The 17,278-nt window shown below is 39.0% G+C and overlaps 1 protein-coding gene across 2 annotated transcripts in view; it reads left to right on the top strand.

Annotated features, from left to right (window-relative positions):
- The window catches only part of LOC125891407 (microphthalmia-associated transcription factor-like), a 47,288-nt gene extending 30,299 nt beyond the window's left edge, over positions 1-16,989 (top strand). The window contains exons 3-10 of one of the 2 annotated variants that reach the window (XM_049580679.1): positions 2,310-2,525; positions 2,637-2,732; positions 5,082-5,199; positions 5,545-5,637; positions 5,725-5,781; positions 5,971-6,046; positions 9,684-9,831; positions 11,760-16,989. In XM_049580679.1, the coding sequence (XP_049436636.1) occupies positions 2,310-2,525; positions 2,637-2,732; positions 5,082-5,199; positions 5,545-5,637; positions 5,725-5,781; positions 5,971-6,046; positions 9,684-9,831; positions 11,760-12,155 (1,200 nt within the window). In that variant the 3' untranslated portion in view covers positions 12,156-16,989. The remainder of the gene's footprint in view (positions 1-2,309; positions 2,526-2,636; positions 2,733-5,081; positions 5,200-5,544; positions 5,638-5,724; positions 5,782-5,970; positions 6,047-9,683; positions 9,832-11,759) is intronic. The other variant, XM_049580680.1, reaches the window with a different exon arrangement.
- The last annotated feature ends 289 nt before the right edge of the window (positions 16,990-17,278 follow it).

Below are 17,278 nucleotides of genomic sequence, written 5' to 3'. Positions count from 1 at the left end.
TTGTCATATTGTATTAAAAATTATACCGGTATTATCTTGAACAAGATGACATGGCACAACCCTGAGACCCAACTGGTTTTAATACCTTAATACTGTTTATATGAAGTCCATTCAAAGAGATGAAAACTAGGCCCCTTACTGTATTAGTGAAACTTAGCTTACAGCATGTGGGCCAAAACTGGACCGTGATAGGTTGCCAGATGGCCTGCCGACTATTTTGTAACTCACAATAAAAATACAGTGATTCACACTGGGAACTCTTTTGTACTTTGAATGTAAATAAGGTGCCAGAGCGCATAAAGACATCAAAATAGAGAGAAGATCCCCTGGACAACCCTGACAGGGATCTGACCCAAGCCCAGAATGTCCTTAAAATAGTAGAAACAAAACTGTGAGGCTGCTGCGGCTGGATTTGCCTCTCAGCAAAAAGAGATGAGAGTTTCAGACGCAGAAAGGTTGAAAACAGGCAATTCGTTAATTATAAATACTGATAAATATTATTAATGTATGTTTATTAACGGGCCCCTGGTCGCCTGTTATTTTGCAAAAGTGGCCCCCAGGCCAAACAAGTTGAGTTTCCCTGCTCCAAAAGGACACAAGTGGACTTGTTGTGTTGAGCCACATCATGATATTTTAGTCACTGCTGTGTTTTATTAGTCAGCCCCCACAGATAATTTAGTATCCATGCTCTTCAATAAAACATGTCAATGCATTTCTTTCTCTTTCCCAGGCTCCACGTGTTGTAATAACCATATCATCTTGACTGTCGAGCACAGTGTGCAGACTACAGGGGTTCTCACAGAAGCAGAGGAAATGTCAGCAGTAGCTTAGTGTTTGTCTAGAGCCTGTGACCTCCTCAGCTCTGTTAATGAAGCCAAATCCGCCGAGCTTAAGCAGAACAAATACATAAATGTGTAAAAATGAAAGCAGCCGAGGCCGTTGTCCGTTGGTCGTGCCTGCTGTCGCTCGATTAAAAATGTCATTATGAGACACGAGGAGAGGCAAGCTGCAGACACACAAGGATGTGAGAGACTTTATTCTTTGTGCTGTGCTGAACTGGGAAATTACGCAGAGCATCCACAGGGTTAAAAAAAAGTGGATGCAGCAAAGCAACAGCCCCAGGCAAGTTTCAGTAAAAGAGGTGGCCTTGCAAACAAAGGCAGTGACTGTCTGCAGCACATCCTGACATCAAGTGATAAATTCAGATTTTACATAAAACAACACAAATTTGAAAAAGCTCATTGTGCTGCCCTGATGTGCATAACTAATTACTTTTCTTGGCCTTTAAAAGATGAGCTGGATGTGTTTGTCCTCAGCAGGCTCAGTCTTCTGGTGCAAGCAAGAGGGAAGCAGTACTTGTTAGTTTGGACAGAAGTTAACACTTAAGTTTTTTAGTTTTTAAATTGGGCGGATCACTAAACTGTAAATGATGCTGAAGCTGCTTGGATACCAGCCGTATGAGGTATGTTTCAAATTAAAGTTTTCTTTTTTGGAGTTTTTTAAATTACACATGACAGTATGAGACTTAATTCTCCGGTCGTGTAATTACCTACAACAGCGCTGATGCATGTTTTATATAATGGCTTTAGCAATGAACTCCCTGTTGTGTCGTCATTTCATAAACCACAGAATCTGTCAAAAAAAAATTCAGGCAATAGACCGATAGAAGGTTTAAATATAGACTCCAAATGTGAGCTGGAATGCAGCAGCAGTGCTCCATTTAAAATGAGTTACAGCCTGACAAACGCTGCCTCTGAAGTTTGTTTATGTGCCTGCAGTAGCTTTTCTGGATCATTAATGCTGCGTGAGGATTAATGATCCACAGAAATAAAATGTATCCATAACCGGGGAGTGCAGAGACGGGTGTGCGTGTAATTTTTGCTACTTAAAATATGTGGACTATAAATGCAGAGAAGCAGAACGTAGTAGAAAGATATGTAGAAATAGTTTCCTGCAGAGACTCTCTGAGATAACGACACTTGACAGCATCTCAAAAGAAAAATGCATAATGCATCGCAGGATTTGAACTGTCAGGTTTATTTTAATATTCTAGTAAGTACTGTGCAAAACTAGAGACAGGCTTTGAGGTTTTTTTTATATATCCATATATATTTAGAGTCTTTTTAATCTAATAGAGCACAACAGAACATAGCCAAAACAGGCAAAACGTGACCACAAAAATAATAATGTGTGATTTATTTCTATACAAGCAACATTTCCCATGTTGCACTGGTAACAACTGACGCATCCCAGTATCCATCCTGCCTTGTCATCTCATATCCTTCTTCCTCCTCTCCCCCCACCGACAGGTCCAGACACACCTGGAGAACCCAACCAAGTACCACATCCAGCGCTCTCAGCAGCAGCAGGTGAAGCGGTACCTGGGAAAGCTTGGCTCTCAGGTGTTGAGCTTGCCCTGCCACAACCAGTCCTCTGACCACGGGGGCATGCCGCCAGGGCCGGGCAACAGCGCCCCCAACAGCCCTATGGCCTTACTGACCCTGAACTCTAACTGCGAGAAAGAGGTGACAGCTTGGGACTTGTGTTTCTTACAATAACACACAGAAAACTCCTTTTTGTGATCTTAAGCTCCTGAAAGCCGACTTATCTTTGCCCTTTATGTTGTCTTGTTTCAGATGGATGATGTCATTGATGACATTATTAGTCTGGAGTCCAGTTACAGTGATGATATCCTCGGCCTGATGGACCCAGGACTTCAGATGGCTAACACGGTATGTGTGTGTGGTTACACTTCACACAGGCACCTCACTTTTCAAAGGGTCACCACAAGAGGGCGTCTTATTTGGTGTGTTTTGGTGTAAAAACATCCAAATAAATTCAATGATGCTTTTGAAAAGGCGAAATCTCAATCTGTACCACCAGAAAGACGGTTTGACCAGATTAAAAGAAATAGTCACAGATTTTGGAGAATACTTCCCGAAGTCCTCCTGAAATCACTGCATCCAGCCAAGAAATAGTCCCACACATGGCCCCCTTTAACCTCCTGCGACCCTGCGTCCTCATATGGTGACATTATGTTTTGGGTTGTCCTCCTTCGTGGACACTTATTGTGCCATCTAGTGGCAACAAAAGCACAATACACTAATCAGTGTAAAAAGAAAGAGAGGTCTTAGCTAAGTCATTTTAAGGTTGGTAAGCATAGCAACACATAGCATATCGAAATCACCAGTGTGTAACAATGTATGAAACTGTTCATTGTTCACTGTCACTGTTAGTGCCTTATTTAACAATCAATAGCACATAGTCTAAAGAGCATTAAGAGTGTGTCCAACTCCACTTTTGTGAGTTAAGTGGTGCATAATCTGGGTGCAAAGTAAGCAGCAAGAGGCAACAAGGTGATATTTGGTCCCTAAATTAATCATAGGTGTGTTTTGGGCGTTACATGAATTAAACTTATCAAGGTGTCATCTCCCATTCCCTTTAAAAGCAAGGTGCGTCTGTATCTGGTGCACTGCTATTTACATGGCAGATTCGGTAAATTGGAGAAAGGGGCGGTTTGACAGCTGACAGCAGCTCTGCTCTGCTCTCTGCTATGTTCACATCTTAGAGAATGTGATTAATATTTTCCTCATTACTGATGTATTATTTCTGCTACCTACCTGCGCATTGTACTTACTATCTTAATAATAGGAAAATACGGTGCCACTGATTTTAAATGTTGTTTTTGTTTGTCAATGGCTTGATTGATTTCTGATTCAGTTGTTCATTTTCTATAAACGCTTACCCTGGTACATGATCGCAGGCAGCAAGAGCCTATCCCAGCTGACATTGGGCAAGAGCTGGGGTACACCCTGGACAGGTCCCCAGGCTATCACAGAGAACCCTTCACACTGACATTCACACCTACAGGCAATTTAGAGTCTCCAGTTAATATCACCTACATGTCTTTGGACTGTAAGAGACACAGGGAGAACATGCAAACTCCACACAGAGGGGCCCAAGCAAGCAGGTGGATCCCATCCCTGAACCCTCTTGCTGTGAGGCGACAGTGGAAGCCTCCTGAAATCACTCTCTGCTGCCTCAAAGTAGTGATATGCTAACACTGCGCCTGACCACACCCCATTTTAAGACCTGCACCCCCATGGGCACACAGATGGGTGCCAGTACAATTGCTACCTATACAATGTGAGAGCTGGTCTTAAAAATGACAAATGTGTCAGTCAGAAACTAGCAAAGACAGTTGCACTGCACTGTGCGCCGCTTTGCGCTAAGTGTAAGATATTTTTTGAAGTGTTAAACTGTTTATCTCACTGCCTGAACACGACTGTGCAAAAACAAAATTGCAAACAATGCAACACATGATCAACACACTCGTGATCTGTTTGTTTTGTAACACTGTATGAATTTTCCTTGCTCCATACTCCATATTAGCAATGTCGTTTTCGTCTGTAGGAACAGGATGTCACACCTTTGGCCTGTGTTAAATGGTGCATAACAGCTGTGTCCAGTTTGCAAGCATAAGAACACGTTACATGTCACACACTGCACAGAGCAAGAAAAATTCATACAGTAGTGTTCAACAGATGTTGCATTGTTGTCAATTTTGCATGCACTGGAATAAACAGTTGTATATTTTGCTACACACTGACGACTTTATTGTCTTACACAGCAAAATAAACCCAATGTCCCCATATGAGGACATTGTTGTTTTTGTTTTTCCAAAAACTACTTGTTGTTCAGACACAGTGCTGATTGTTTTTTCTATGGATTAAACAAACATAAGGTGTTAAGTAGTGAGCTTTAGAGGTGCTGGCAGGCAGAATTTTACCTTTGGCTGTTTCCCCTTGTTTACAGTCTTTATGCTAAGCTAGCCAGCTGTTTGTTGCATCTCCATATTTAACATACAGACCTGAAAGTGGTATCAATCTCTTTATCTGACTCTGAGCAAGAAAACAAATAATCATACAGTTGTTATAGTTTGCATTATATGACATCTGTTTTCTCACTCTCTTATAATAGGCCTGTTTTATGTCACCATACTTCCCATCATGCTCATCTTGTGATGCTGATTAGCATAACGTCTTAATGTCTGCTTAATGTCTGTGCTGAATCCCCCTCAGATCCCCGTGAATGCTAACCTCATGGACATGTATGGTAATCAGGGTATGCCCCAGCAGGGTCTGCCCATCAGCAACTCCTGCCCTGCCAACCTGCCCAACATCAAAAGGGAATACTCTGGTAAGCAGCACACTCACTGTCACAGCCAGAAACATACACGTTTACACGCCTGGCTTCTGTCATCTACAGTAGATATATCAGATGTTTACAGATCTGTCAGCTGTGAAAATAAACAGTAATATCCATTCAGCTTCTCTATTGCATGGAAAACATCAGGGCTCTTATAATACATATGAAGCTTTACTCTGCGGGGCTTTGTGCAGCCCATAATGTAGTGTTTTATAAATAGTCTTGTAATCCTCCTCTGCGTGGGGACGTTGGCTGTGTGTGACTGACAGCTTCTTCAGTGTATTTGTGTCCGGTCTGCGCAGTTTGATACTGAAAACAACATTTTTTATCACACAGTTTCACAATCCCCTGCCATCATGCATATGCTGGATAAGTCTGGATCCTGCGGCAAATTTGACAACTATCAGAGGCCTGAAGGGTTCCCTGTTGGTACGTATGTTTAATAAGCCTCAAGAACATTTTTGATACATGCATTGCACTATTGATTATATTGATCAGTCAAAATGTTTCCCCCAGAAGCTGAGGTAAGAGCAATGGCAAAGGAGAGACAGAAGAAGGACAACCATAATCTGAGTGAGTTTTAATTGTGCTTTAATTGCTCTTAATTATAGAGATATGCTTCTGTAAATGTGACTGTTTGAAACTACTTAGGTGTGGTGAGGTGTGTCTTCTGAGTTACACTATAAGAATAATGAAAACAAGTTTTCAGCTAGGGTTTCATCAGCTAATCATGGATTGTTCTCTTATGTTTTTGTTCTGTAGTTGAGAGAAGACGACGGTTTAACATCAACGATCGAATCAAGGAATTGGGCACTTTAATTCCTAAATCCAATGACCCGTAAGTCACTTACTTCATTCAATCTCCATTTTTTAAAAAATGTTTTTCTTATTAAAGACAGATTTGCAAAACATAATAAGTAATGTCCGCTGTTGTGAGCAATTATACTTGTGCGGTGGTGTCTGTGTCACTCTGCAGTTAGACCTCGAAAACACTATTTGGCAGCGGAGGTTTCTGTGAAGTGCTGTGAAGTTTAGTTGATTGGAAACACACCCAAAACACACATTAAATATAGCTTATTATAGAGACAATGTCAAACACAAGTACATAAATCAGCTTCACTATAACTCACAGCATTAACAGACAAACACTTGTCTTTACCTAAACACATTTTCTCCACAAATACAGCATGCTAATGTTATTAGCACAAGCCCATGGCATTTTACATTGTATAAATTAGCATAGCGGACTTCTCTCTACTCATATGATGCAGGGACAACAGCAACATTTAACAAAGGTAACATAACGAAATTCGACTCCATTACAACTCACAAGGTTCACTGACAAAACAACTGTCTTATACTAAACACGTTTTCCAAACAAATACAACATGCTAACGTTATTAGCATACGCCTGTGCCATTTTACATTGTATAAATTAGCCTAGCAACTAGCAAAGATTTCCTCTGCTCATATGAAGCCAGGATAAATCACACACAAGACTTAAAATACTATTTTGTGGACGCGTTTTTGTTTCACAATTTACTGTTTCTTCTCTGTGAAATGAAAGTAAATAAAAGCTTCATTTCCACTGAGGGAAATGGTTTCAGCTTACAAAAACAGACAGGGGGTCTGTGTTGCCGCGATGCATAGTTAGATTTCTGGGGAGGTGCACGTCAGGCTATGGTGTAGGGTATGTCATCGATTCGATACAGAAGTATAAATTCTGCCTTCAATGTAAAATATTATAAGAAAAGGGCAGGAAAAATTAAATTACATATAACAATAAAAAATACACAGATGGCTGGCTACTTTGAACACCCAGTCTAGCCATTGATTTAACATAGGATGAATAGTGTGCAAGAATTGAATGTGTGTATAATGATTCACATTTTTTCATGTCAGTCTTGAAACTATGCTCACATTGAAAGAGCTGCTTGTCTCTGTCATCATTCCTCCACAAACAGATCCCTCCTAATGCGATTTTAATGTAACACACAGACCCTGCTCTGTGCAAAAATCTGTTCTGAAGTTAATATGAGGTTTCAGTAGTTTGAGTTAGACCAATAAAATCAGTATCTAGTAATTTCCCCTCGGGGATCAATAAAGTATTTCTGATTCTGATCTTCCAAAGTTGCCCTTGTTTTAGGACAAAATCCCCTCCACTGCAGCTAATCAAGGAAACACTGTGGAAACACAAAGAGGAAACTGTTTGGACCAGAAAGACTATAAACACTGAAAGTTATTTACCTCACTGTTAAATCCCAATGTCAGATTTTATTCCCCATCTCTTGCATATCGCATGTGTGTATTTAAAAAGAATGTCAACCTATCCTTTAATCAATGACCTACTGTATTTGGCTACACAGATCTGTTGGTGTTAAGGAGGTGTTGTGTTAGTCAGAAAAATGTTAAAGGAATAAGCTCTGATACACACAATAGAAATTACAAACATGATTATGATAATTTGATTGGTCACATTTTGGTTATATTTATCATAATTTCTGTATGTACTAAAACGTAAAGATTATTAGCACCACTTTAAAGCGGTGGATCCCAACTGGTCCAGCCACAGGGTCCAGATTTCTCCTTTGTCATTAGTTCAAGGTCCACACAGTTTGATACATTCAACGTCATACTTCTGTTTGGCCAAGCTAGCTGACTGTGTCTGCACAAGTACCGTAGCTGTCCATTAGTCACTCACTTGACAGCAGGAATGGACACCTCAAAAATGCAGCTTTGTGCTGTAAATTCACTGTACTTAAAAAATAGTAGAGTGTTTTTTACAAACTTGACACATTTGCGAGTCACTTGCGGTCCATTCAGGATGGACCCGCGACCCACCTTTGGACCGTGACCCATCAATTGGGAACTACTACTTTAAAGGAATACCTAATCTCGGAAATGACCATTAGTATACCAATTACTCACGCTATGTTATGCTGAATTCACATTGTTCCATGGTGAATGAAGGATACAAAAACATAGTCTTGATGAATTGAAGTCAAATTTTATCAATACATCTGTTCTCAAACTCTTACACAAATCATGCAGTATAACCCAAGTCTCATTTATCCAGTCGTATGTGTCTAATGTGGAAGTGAAAGTAAAACATATCTCTGCTTTCTTCAAGCCTGACTCCATAGACAAAAACAGTAATTTTACCTTGCTGAACATGGGAGCTGCTGGTCTAACATTGCCTCCATCAGTTTGTTTGTTTGTTTGTTTGTTTGTGTCATTGTCTGACTTTGGTGAATCCAAACTAACCTTTTAAAACACCAGCATCAGTTCCCCATGGGATAGGGCTGTCTGTCTGGAAAGCACTGAGCATACAACGGGATAAATGAGACTTGGATTATACTGCACGAGTTATGTGACAGTTTGTAAACAGATATTTTGATAACATGGACCCTTATAACTTCTGTTCATCAAGTATTTTCTCCGTTATGGGATTTTTTTCATTCACCAGATGCATGTGAGAAACTTTTTCTCCAGAGATTCAGCGCAACACCAGTTGAGTAAATGATACACAAATGGTCAGTTTGTGGGTTAAGTATTCCTGTAGGCTCAATCTTGTTTTTTCCGCTGCCCTTTGACCTTGCCTGTGGCTCTGGGAAGAACCCAGCAACCCCTTTTGTTATGTCTATCCACCCATGGTTGTTTTGCTAAACCCCAACTGGGTGCTCCACCCACACACAACACTACATACACACAAACTCAGAGACTGCCTTTTACAAACAGACCTGGATTAACATAGTTGCTGTTATTATTGCTTACACATACTGAATAAGAAAACATGTGGTACATGTGCATGTTAGCATGAGTAATCTTCAATACCAGTAGTCACCCATTACTTTTAATTATAAACAAAAACGTGTATCTGTCCTCATGGCCTCTGACCACTTTAAAACAAATACTAAAACGCCACTCAGCATAATTGCTGGATCTATAATGCAGATTTTCCACGGTTACTCTCATAAAGATCAATTTTGCCCCTGTAAAACTTTCATTGTAACCTTTAATTCTTCAGGGAGCTCGGGGTCATTCTTATGACTGCTTGTGATCTCAGTGACCCCGTCCTGCACACATTTACGATGCAGCATTCAGTTCTGCAAGGAACTCAGACTTTTAACTGCTGGTCACCTCTGTGACCTCTGGAGCAGCTCTGCTCCTCGCTCTGTCTTAATATTCTCGTGTTTTTCTTACTGAACAATATTGAAGCCCATTTCCATTTGTGTGATTTAAAAAAAAAAAATCCTCTAAGTCATTGTAACGAGAAACTGTCTTTGTTCTCAAAATAATGACTCAGAGAAAGTTTCTCAAAATACTGACTTAATTTCTCAAAGTAATAGCAACAGAAACACAGCACCCTACGTCTAATGAAAACCTATCATCAGATGGCTAACTGTCTAATATCAAAACTATAGGATCTCTCTTGTTGTAAAACGTACAAATAATGGCTCCACTGTGATTATCAGGGACATGCGCTGGAACAAAGGCACCATCCTGAAGGCTTCAGTGGACTACATCAGGAAACTACAGCGGGAGCAGCAGAGGGCCAAAGAGCTGGAGAATCGCCAGAAGAAGCTAGAGCATGCCAATCGACATCTGATGTTACGGATACAGGTAAAACTTTCATGACTTCCACTGATTGGACAGAAGGGTCACAGAGTTGTGGAACTGCTTTTATATTTATGATGTGTCATGTGTACGCAGTGGAAAGAGAGGGGATTGTCAGTGATGACGAGAGACTTTCATGAAATACGTCAGGCTTCAGGGGAAATGAGCAGAGCCACTAATTTGCACGGCAAAGACTGTGACATCTTGTAACTAATTGATCACAAGACAAGAGGCATCAGGGTCTGTGTGATTCGGCTCAGTCGACATCAATTGATTGATCACATCATGTGTCTTAGTAATTATTTAGAGCAGAAAAGATAATGACTTTGGTTCAGTCAGTCAGTCAGTCACAGTCAGGTCGGGATTTAAAACAAAAAAAAAGTCACCAGCAAGTATTCAGATCTTTTAAAAATGTAAAAGTAGCAATACTGCAGTGTAGAAATACCCTGTTACAAGGAAAAGTATGGCATTCAAACTCCTTCCGGAAGAACAATACAAAAATATCAATGTCTTTGTGCAGAATGATCCATTTCAGAATTATATTCATTATATAACTGAGTTGTAATTATTAATGCATTCATGTATGCATGGCTTTATTGTTTAGTTGGTAAAGGTGGGCCTCATTTTAGGTACACTGTAGACTGCTGGGGAGCTTATTCAGTATAATATATCATAATGTATTAGTTGATTTATATTTTGTATTAATTATGTGAATATGAAAAGTAACTAAAGCTGTCAAAGAAGGTAGTGCAGTAAAAAGAAAAATTTTTGTCTCCAAAATGTTGCGAAGTAGAAGTATAAAGTAGCATAAAATGGAAATAATCAAGGAAGTACCTAAAAAGTGTACTTTAAAGGAAACATTACTCCCCTAAATGACCTCTGTGTATCATTACACAACCTGTGTTGCATTGAATTGGGGAAAAATGCATGGAATTTCTCACATGCCTCCAGTGAATGAAAAATCCAAAAATTGAGAAAATTCTAAGCTATATCAAAACATCCGTTTACAAACTCTAATACAACTTGTGCAGTATAATCCAAGTCTCATTTATCCTGTCGTATGCTCAGTATTTCCCAAACAGACAGACCTTTCCATCAAGGAGCTGAACTAAAAGTTAAACTTACCAATACTCTCTTCAAAGCCAGACTCCATTGACAAAAACAACCGTTTTTACACTGCTGAATATGTGAGCTGCTGGTCTACCACTGCGTCAGTCTGGTAGCTTGTTTGTGTTATTCTGTGACTTTGGTGTTTTGAAAGGTTAGTTCAGATTCACCAAAATCACATAATAACACAAACAAACTAACCGACTGAGGCAGTGGTAGACCAGCAGCACACATATCCAGTGATGTAAAATTACCATTTTTGTCAATGGAGTTTGGCACTGAAGAGAGAAAAATAAATTTCACTTTTAGTTCAGTTCCCCATCAGAAAGGGCTGTCTGTTTGGGACGTAATGAGCATATGACTGGATAAATGAGACTTGAGAGAATTTGTGAACTGATATTCTGATAAATTTTTGCTGTTGTTAAACGTGGACCCCTATGACTTCAATTCATCAAGAATTTTCTCTGCTTTTGGATTCTTCATCACCTTGAAGTCATGCAAAAAAAAATAAAAATCTTCCTCACAAATTCAGTGTTAACACAGGATGAGTAATTAATATACGAATGGTTATTCCAGGGAGGAAGTATCCCTTTAAGTACGGTACTTAGTTACATGCTACTACTGCCGCTAACCAATTTCATGGGGGAAACTCTGGATCAGTATTTTGTACTTTTATTCTTGACCAACCATAAAGCAAGTAAAACAGTATAGTGGTGTAAGACTCATGTTGACACCAGAATAGAAGACTGTGATTGTGACAGATAATATGGCAGAGTGAATCTTGTCACTGTCTAACCTGTGTGTGTATGTTTCTCTGTGGTTGTCAGGAGTTAGAGATGCAGGCGCGGGCTCACGGTCTGGTCATCACCTCCTCAGCACTCTGCGCTAGTGAACTTGCGGCCCGGTCCATTAAACAGGAGCCTTCCCTGGAGGATTGCCGCCAGGACCTGTACACGCTCCACCCCCATCACCAACACCACCCGGCCTGCACTCCAGAACCACCCAGCGCCCTGGAGCTAAACGAAGGCCACTCTAACTTCCCCGAGGGCCACTACAGTGTTCACGGCAAGCCGGGCTCCAAACTCAACGACATCCTCATGGAAGATAACTTATCACCGGTGAGAGGGGGGGACCCTTTGCTCTCGTCAGTCTCCCCAGACACCTCAAAGGACAGCAGTCGCAAGAGCAGTGTAAGCATGGATGGAGATGAGCAGGGCTGTTAGCACCCCCTACTGGAAGACCCCTCACCTGCATCTCCAACCGTCTCCATCCTGCTACAAGTGTTCCTGTCAGCAGCTAACACACTCCCAGCTGCTGGAGAGGCTTCCTCCCGTTTGTGTCATTTGTTTGTTGTGTTGTTTTTTTTCTCCCCTGCCCACGTTTACATGTATTGAATCTTTTCCAGTCATGTTTTTTTTGTTAGTTTATTTGTGATATCATGTTTTCAAGCCCTCAACCTTGATTACAAGGACTGATTAAAAAGTTTGCTTTAATCAATACTTTGATGACAATGAGTTACAAAAATAGATGTTTTTATATTTAAAAAAAATATGCATTCATCTTTGAATAGAGGCTAGATTATGCTTATTTCTATTGATTCCAAAGAATCTAGGGAAGTTATAAATCATGGTCAGAAATGTAGATATTTTGTGTTGAGATGAACACTGCTAAATCACTAGCAATAATAGGACAAAAAAAATCTATTTATTACTATAGTGCTTTACACTCCTTGTGTCTTAGATTGAACCTGAATGTGCCAATGCCTTATTAAGATGTGTATACATCAATGTTGTATTGCTATGCACATTTTTTGGCTGTTATCTGAGTCTTTGTCAGTCTTCCAGTTGAAATTTCTTCCTTGACAAATATTAATCATTTGTAGATTTGATCTTATTTATGTTTCTATGTAAACAGGACTTTATGTACACATTTCCCTAAAAATGTATTTAAAACAAGGCATTTAAAAGAGCCTTTTTAAAGTAATAAAAATAATAAATAAATGAACGCACATTAAAAATAGGAAGCTAAAATGTCTCCTTCGAGATAATTAAAATGAACAAAATCAGCTTCGATAATGAGCAAGATGCAGCACAACAATCCAGCAACAAGAGAAAAGTTTCACCACCCTGATGCATCCTGTAACCACCCAGTGCTGACTGCTCAGCAGTGTGTACCAGATATATTACCAATAAACATTCCTCACTGCCAAAACCACCAAAATACTTAAATTTAACCAAAATAATTAAGATTTTTTTTTAATAATGCAGTCAGAAAACCAGTAGAATCTTAGCACAAATCAAAATCAAAAAGCCTGTTATAGCTCTGACACACGCACAAGAAGCTGATGGTAGATCTGATTGTTACATAATTCTATAAATCTTTGATAGATGATTAACGCAAGATGAAGATGAATCAGTTTTTAATGTATTCTTGTCTCTAGTGTTCAGACAAAACTGGTAAACCTGCTCCTATCTATCACATACAGTGTACTACTTCAGACATGTGTTGATACAATGCTGAGTTTTTATAATTGTCCATCCATTTCCTAAATTATTGTTTTTTTTACACCACTGTGGTGACATTTCAAATTCAGGATTTTTTTTTTCCATTATGTGAACATTTATATTGCCAAGGAGTATAAGGAGACTGCTTTGGGATTTTGTATGAAATGCATGACATTGTCAAAACACTGGAATGACCTCTGTAATTTGAAATGTGGTTTGTTCGCCTTTTTTTTTTTTTTATCTAAGCATAAACTAACTATTGTATTTGGCTTTTCAAATGCATACAGAATATTGTATGAGATTGTAGATTCTTTATGGTGTACGGTTGTTGTATATTTCAGCAGCTTATTTTCAACAGTTGTAGCACATAGCATAAGTATGCCTTTGTTAATATCTACCTGCCATACATTGAGAGCCCTGTTACAGCACAGCCTCCATTTTGTTAAACTATGCAATGGTTGAAGTTGTACCTGCAGAGCAGCATCGTGTCTCGACAATGTGATCTCCTTATGACTTAGTCTAAACAGTGTCAAAGTAATTATCTTTTTAATTGATTTAAGTGCCTTACAGTCGTTTCAGTTACCCTGGTGATGTAAGAGGAGTTGTAGACAGTGATGCAAAATTTTGTTGATGTTTATACTGGTATTTGGTGCTTAATGAAGTAACTGAAGAGTGCCAAAGTACGTTAGAAAGCAGTAGGAAAGGGCTGTTTGTCAGTACAACATAACACTATAAGCCTCTCAGACTCAACAAATGCAAAAATAGTTTGTCATGATGGAGCCCCAAAGTGTTCATTACTGAATAAATACGGCATTATGAAATGAATATCATAAAAATGAATAGAGTAACATATAAAAGTAAAACAATGAATTTGGAAATAATAAATTATTAAAACCCATTATCATTTATTAATGGTATTTCATCATTAAATTCATATTACAGTGTTTTATTTAGTTAGCATTTATTATTGCACAGATTTTTTTCAGTTCAAAGTGCCCTTTTTCAAAGTTCTGTTTTACCTAATAGTATTTTTCCTATTGAAACCTCTATTTCAAAATTATTACCACCCATTTACCACTTAGGTTATCACTTAATCCAGCCCATAAGCTTAACAACAGCCATAAAATTTTGCCAGCAGCTACTGATAGCTAGCGCAACAACAATGTCAAAACTAATACTGACTACCTGCACAGAAACCAAACACAGTAACTAGCCACTACCTTTATTAGGCAGAACATGGCGACAAATGCTACCTGGCTAGCAAGCTGACCAGCTAGGTTGGCAAGTGAACTTGGATTATATAGAGCCGGTGTTGGTAGCATCTAATTCAGTGTTGTCCTAGTAATGTGTCTCTAAAGTTATTCAACAACAGCCACAAAATTTAGTCAGCAGCTCCCATTAGCTGGATCAACGACAGTACCAAAGCTAATACTAACTTCAGCTTCCAAACATTTACTACCCACTACTTTTATTTAACACAACATGGCAACAAGTGCTTCCTGGCTAGCAAGCTAACAAGCTAGGTTGGCAAATAAACTTTGATTATAAAGGCAGTGTCGGTAGCAGCTAACTCATTAATTCAAAGTTATCTTTGTAATGTTGTGTCTCTAAATTTATTGAACAACAGCCACAAAATTGAACAGTGGCTGCTGTTAGTTAGAGCTACAACAGTGCCAGAACTAATACTGACTACCTGCTACATCAATCAAACACAGTAACTAACCGCTAGTTTATTTAGCCCAAAATGGCTACAAATGCTACCTGGCTAGCAAGCTAACAAGCTAGGTTGGCTTGTAAACTTGGGTTATAGAACTACTGTTAACATTAGCAGCTAACTCATTCATGTAGAGTTTTCTTGACAATGTCTCATCTCTAAACTTATTTAGCAACAGCCACAAAATTTAGCCAGCAGCTCCCGTTAGCTAGAGCAACGACAATACCAAAGTTAATGCTGACTATCTGCTAGCAGATAGGTTGCTATAGCAACCAAACATAACTAACTCATTTATTCAGCAGAACATGGCTACAAATGCTACCTGGCTAGCACGCTAACTAGCTAGGTTGTCTTGTAAACTGAGCTTACTTTAGTTGCGTTCAGTTGGGGCCATGTTTACGGTGTTAATGAGAACAGCCCATATGAACACAGCCCTTTTGGTGTACATGACTTCTCATATCCTAAGCACAAGCTAACAAGTTCCGTTTTAACACAATAGCACAAAATGGCTGCAAACGCTACCTGGCTAGGAAGCTAACTAGCTAGGTTGCCTTGTAAACTCAGAATATGTAGAGCCAGTGTGAACAGTAGTGGCTAACTCATTGATTCAGTGTTGTGACTTTCAAGTTATTATTTACAGAAAGATAAATAGAACATAAATATTTGGTTGCTGTAGCCAAAAGGAGCCAGCTGGTTAACAGTTTTGGCTGTTAGTGAAATGTTTTGTGCCTTTCAGAAGATGGCTCTTGACTCTTAATCTTGTAATATTTTACTTATTTTACTTTATTTCATTATGTCTTATTTATTTAATATAGAACATGTTGGGGTGGCTGCTCATTTTGTTTTATCTTTTTTAAGGTCAAATTCTTCCCTGAAGGCAGTGTTTCCACAGTTGTACTGAATATTCAGCATCCTTTCAAGACTAGTATGAATGTAGTTCAAAGTGATGACTGCCAAAATGTGTTGCTAAAATTAAATACACAGTAAGTTTATATAAATAGCATTTTTTAACAGCTCAGCTAAAGCACCTGATAGTGGTGTTTATCTTCTGCAGTTACAAGCAATACTCAAGATGTAATGGCAGTCAGGCCATCAGTAAACTACAGGTGAAAGTTCAGTCATGTACCTGGAAAACAGTAAAATAACTTAAGATCTTCTTAATAATATATTTTCTAGAACTTTCAACTACATCTCACAGTCGTCATCAGCAGATGGAGATAGCTCAGCTGTAGTCACGTGACAGTGAAGTTATATGGAACTTCTGTTGAAGACCATGAGATGTTGTTGAAAGCCCAGAAAAAGCCAGTAAGTGGACCTTAAGTTGATTTTTTTTTTTTTTTTGTTATGGCTTCAGAGGACTGCAAAATGGCCTTTATGGTGACACCATTAGTGCAATACACAGTCCCTTTGACTGAAACTAGATCAGCTTTTTTTTTTTATGTAATAAATACATAAATCATCCAAACTGAGATGTGACAGGTTACAATGAACATCAGCATCACAGGTGATGGTGGCAGCACTTAATTTAAAAGCCATCACTACGACAGATTTCTCATAATGAATCTCCCAGCTGTTAATTATTATGGCACATTATGGGTAAACCACTAATGAATAACCACGTTAGCTCGATTTAGACCTCCTCTGCTCACTCTCATTCCTGTGGTTCACACAGACAACGTTAAACTCTGCTGATGTTGCTACTGTTCTTATTGTTACAGTTTATATGAGATGAATGTAGCAATAGTTACTGTACGCACTGGTTTCAGATTAGTGAACTCAAACTCATTGGTACTCAATGTGGAAACTATCTTATGAGAAATATTAAAAGTTTTATTTGAATGTTTGCAGTGCTTGTGTTTTTCTTCCTTTTTTGTAATGATCCAGTTATTTTAAGGTTTACTTTGAAAACATATTTTATAACAACTCTGTTTTACTATATTGTCATTCATAATGTTTTTATACCACAGCCTTCACTAATAAGTGCCCACAAAAGAAGCTATACCCTCACCCGCCACTTCATTAGGTACACGTTGCTAGTACCAGGTTGGACGCCCTTTTGCCCTCAGAACTGCCTTAATTCTTTGTGGTATAAATTGCTGGGGCTAGAAACATTCCTCAGAGATTTTGG

The sequence above is a fragment of the Epinephelus fuscoguttatus genome, linkage group LG7 (genome assembly GCF_011397635.1).
Source record: "Epinephelus fuscoguttatus linkage group LG7, E.fuscoguttatus.final_Chr_v1".
In the NCBI taxonomy this organism is placed as follows: Eukaryota; Metazoa; Chordata; class Actinopteri; order Perciformes; family Serranidae; genus Epinephelus; species Epinephelus fuscoguttatus.
Note: the sequence above shows the minus strand (reverse complement) of the source record. Positions and strands in the feature narration are given on the sequence as shown.